Here is a 4,298-nt window from a genome sequence, read left to right as displayed (position 1 = left end):
GTTCAACTCCAGCCGTGCATCACTCCTGGGTCCCATTCTGTGATATTTCTCAAAATTAGGGCAGCAAACTCTTAAATCCACCATCGTCGTTATCTCTCTTCTTTAGACTCGTGTGTAATGTAGTTTAAAGTTTGTCCGACCAATCTCTTGTCATCCACTGTTTCCTTTTTTAATGATAACTACAATGATTCTTAATCCAAATCATGTCCAATCTAAAACATTGTTTTGTTATGGTCTAATGTCGTATTGATGGCTGATCCTTCTTTAGTTCCTCCTCTTTTCTATCCATCTCTTCTTTCATTGTTACAGGCAGAAGGTAGAGGTTCATGCAATTATTCCTAGAATTTGACATTGTGCACCATATCTCTTCATTCCAACTACTGCTCCCTCCATCCGTGGTTTCCTTACTCCGTCCAAGCCTCCATCATTGCAGGTAGCGGTAGACTTTGAAGCAGTGGTTCCCCGAGTCAGCCACTACCACGTGTCCGTCTGAGGTCAGAGAAAGACCTTGGGGTCCGTAGAGAGGGTCAGCTGAGGTGTTGATGTATGAGAGGAAGGAGCCGCTGCCGTCAAACACCTGGAAATGTGTCAGCAGAAGAGATGATGTGGTTTGATTACTGCAAAAAACTCCTAACACTCCCAAGAAAGGGGATGGTTACGTCGTACCTGTATTCTGCTGTTGCCCCAGTCAGCTACGATGATGTTCCCATTGATGTCCACCGCTACCCCAGTGGGAGCGTTGAACTGGCCGTTTCCCTCACCATTAGAGCCAAATTTCAACACCAGCTCTCCCTCTGGGGTGAAAACCTGATCAGGACAAAAAAAAGATAAACAAGTTCAATTCAATTCAATTTTATTCACATAGCGCCAAATGCCTAAAAGAGCAGGTCTGGACCGTACTCTGTGATGTGATGTTAGGATCCATGTTAATGTTAAAATGTCCTTAGATATCTACCATCAGGGTTAATGTCCAGTGAGCAAGGCTTTACCTTGACAGAGTGGTTATGGAAGTCAGTCACGATGATCTCGTTGTTCTTGTTCACTGCTGCAAAGTGGGGACCTTCACAACAGGAGCACAACAACAGGTTCAGCGTTCAGTGCTTCAACTACCACTTCTTCAGTTGCTTTCAGCACTTTCTATTCACTTCAACTGACATTTTAATTGCTGTCAGTGATCACTCGTCATCGGACATGTCTGCTTTCAGAGCTCACAATTGGAGCATATACTTCATTTGACACTTTAACTACTTTTAGTCTTTGTACTTTGTGTCACAACTACTTCAAGTGCTTACATTTTAACCCTCCTGTCGTCTTTGGGTCAAATCTGACCCCTTTTCAAAAAGGTTCCATATCAGAAATTTGGATTTCTTTCAAACAAATTGTCCAATAAAGTAACGTGGATGGTTCCCAACAACGCTCCTCACACGTTACATTAATAATCACGTCACTACTTTCATTGAGTTTGGGAGTTTTTTTGTTAATTTCATTGCATTTGGAGAAAAAATAGTAAAGAACTTGTGTGACAAATGTTAAAAAAAGAAAGACAAATGTCAATAAAAGTGACTGAAATGTGAACAAAAGATTTTGGGGAAATAACCCACAGAAACTTCAAAAGGCTCAAAAAAAGTCAAGAAAATTAAAAAAAAAAAAAAAGTGACAAAAACTTCAGGTGAAAGACACAAAACAGTAAAAAAAAAGACGACCATAACGTTGATAGAAGATTTTTCATTTGAAATTTTGACTCAGATTTTGCTTTCAGTACTTACACTTCAGCTGACACAACTTCTTTAGGTACCTTAAACTTTAACTGCAGACGCACATTTTGCTTTGTTTAGTAAACGGTTACATCAATTATTTGATATAGTAAATATCAAATTATTTGCGGTGTGATTTGACACAATTGGAAGATCATGCTGAGTCTGTAATACATTAAAGACTGGCGTGATTGTCTGCCTTTTATCATGTGGCTTTTTTTATTCATTTCAGGACAATCTATATCTAAAAGTACCTGCAAACTGCTGGTAACGGTGCTGTACCGCCCTGGTGATGAGCTTGCCGGTCGGCTGGAAGATGAAGACGGTGCACGCTTTGTTGTCAACTACGATCACATGACCGTTCTCGTCCACGGACACGCCCTTCGGCCCCATGAGTCTGCCGGAGCCAAGCTTCCCCTGATGGACCCCAAATCCAACGAGAAGGAAGAACCAGTCAACAAAACACAAGACATGGGTTTGAACAGTTTGTTTTTATGCATCAGAAAATCTACCAGCGTGAAAAGTCCTTGAAGCGTAAAATATGATTTCTATTTCTATACTGAAGCTCAAGAAGAATCAAATCAAACTTAACCCTGATCTATGATATATGGGTCAAATTGACCTATTTCAAATTATTTCAAGAAGAAAAATGGTACAAGTTCCATGTTTTCTACCTGAAATCAGCGTCCTTTCCTTATTTCCTGTGACAAACATGTATTCCTGACTCAGAACATTATTCTGGATTTGACACTTATGTTGTTTCCATAGTGGATTTTTAACATGAATTATAACATTATGACAAACAACAAACCCCACTTCCATGTTTAATAGTGTGCTAGTAGAGACTGATGCGTTCCCTAAACATAGATGTTATCTCAGCTGTTTGAAATTGAGATAAAGACAATATTTGTTAATTGATTATGAAGTATATTGTTTTATTTCAAAATTGTTTTTAAAGCCCCAAATAAGTCAGGGGGTCGATTTGACCCGAGGGACACGAGAGGGTCCCGACAGTGAAGACAAACCAAGGGTTAAAGTAACACGTCATCCCTATGAGCTCAGAGCCACACCGGGGCACCTACCTTGAACTTGCCCTCGCTGGAGAAGATGCTGACCCACTTGTTGTCATAGTCGGCGATGATGATGTCACCGCTGGGGTGCACGGCCACGCCTGTGGGACGCTGCATCTGCCCCGGCGAACGACCCCGCACCCCAAAACGACTCTTGAATTCCCCGTCGTTTGAGAAAATCTGGAGTGGCGAGACACTTGTGAGGGACCACCGAAGACACGATGCATGCTAAGCCTTAACCTACGTTGATCTAACCCTAAAACCACGTCTGAAACCCTCAAACAGCCATTTGAAGACAAGACGTGCTTTACCTGCACACACTGATTGTTGCTGTCAGCGATCAGTATCCTGCCACTGGAGGAAGCCGCCACTCCTTGAAGGTTGGTGAACTCCCCTTTATTCCTCCCCTTTGTTCCTAAAGAGAGCAGAAAAAATCAAATCCCATCACTGCTTAGGTAGGCCATTTTTTTTTTCGTTTCATCGTTACACACACAAAGTCTGCAATAGTATCTCACCTCGTCATGGTCATTGCATTTCTGTGATTGATTTTCATTTTAATTTTTATTCTCATGTATATTTTGATTGTTTGTCATGGTTGTCTGCTATGGATGCCTAAAAGGTTATTCCATTATATTATAACTCTCTCTATATCTATCTATACTATCTATCTATCTACTATCTATCGAACTATCTATCTATCATCTAGACCTATTTTCTCATCTATGATCTAGACGCATATATCTGTCTATATATCTTTCTGTCTATATCATAATCTGTCTCATATTCTATCTATCTACGTTATCTATTCTATCTATCCATCAACCTCCATCCATACATCCATCCATCACCCTCCACTATATATCTATCTACGCTATCGTATCTATCATTCTATCCATACATCTATCTGCTATTATCTAGCTGACTCTGCTGTGCGCTGGTGGCGTTCTCTCTCTCTATCTATCTCTCTATCTATCTATCTATCTATCTATCTATCTATCTATCTATCTGTTAAAACGAAACTGTACTATGTGGCAGCCAGCAAATTAAAGCCATTAAGCCCAAATCCAAAGTTTAAAAATGTCCTTTTGACCTCATGAAAAACAAGGATGTTGTGGCTTTAACAGTAATTTTAGCTTCGATAGCCGTAACGTGGTGTCGCACCGATCCTGAAGATGAGGTCGTCCTCGATGGGGTTCTGGGTTTTGCGTCGCGGGGTGCCCAAGGCGCTGCTCGCCCTCTTGGAGCCCTTCTTCTTCTGGCCGGGGGACTTCCCTCGTCTCTTTGCCCCCTCAGAGGAGCCTGTGGACGGGGTGGCGTAGGCTGCCGAGTTGGTTGCCGTGGTGGTGGAGGGGGACACCTGGAGAGACAACAATGGAGGCAGAGTTTATTGTTTACATGCATCAATTTCCGGCAATGTGCATGTTAATTTGAGATCTTTTTTTCAAGTTTGGGATTAATTGCTTGAATTGGGTTG

At 41.5% G+C, this 4,298-nt stretch overlaps 1 protein-coding gene across 1 annotated transcript in view; it reads right to left on the bottom strand.

Moving 5' to 3' along the window:
- Positions 1–220: 220 nt before the first annotated feature.
- trim2b (tripartite motif containing 2b) overlaps positions 221–4,298 on the bottom strand; it is a gene marked incomplete at its 5' end in the record, with an annotated part of 8,877 nt that continues 4,799 nt past the window's right edge. Inside the window, 7 exon segments of the mRNA XM_032517889.1 lie at positions 221–577; positions 667–807; positions 990–1,060; positions 2,009–2,171; positions 2,837–3,004; positions 3,136–3,239; positions 3,986–4,181. Coding sequence (XP_032373780.1) covers positions 425–577; positions 667–807; positions 990–1,060; positions 2,009–2,171; positions 2,837–3,004; positions 3,136–3,239; positions 3,986–4,181 — 996 coding nt within the window.

This window comes from Etheostoma spectabile, chromosome 6 (genome assembly GCF_008692095.1).
Source record: "Etheostoma spectabile isolate EspeVRDwgs_2016 chromosome 6, UIUC_Espe_1.0, whole genome shotgun sequence".
NCBI classification, from domain to species: domain Eukaryota; kingdom Metazoa; phylum Chordata; class Actinopteri; order Perciformes; family Percidae; genus Etheostoma; species Etheostoma spectabile.
Note: the sequence above shows the minus strand (reverse complement) of the source record. Positions and strands in the feature narration are given on the sequence as shown.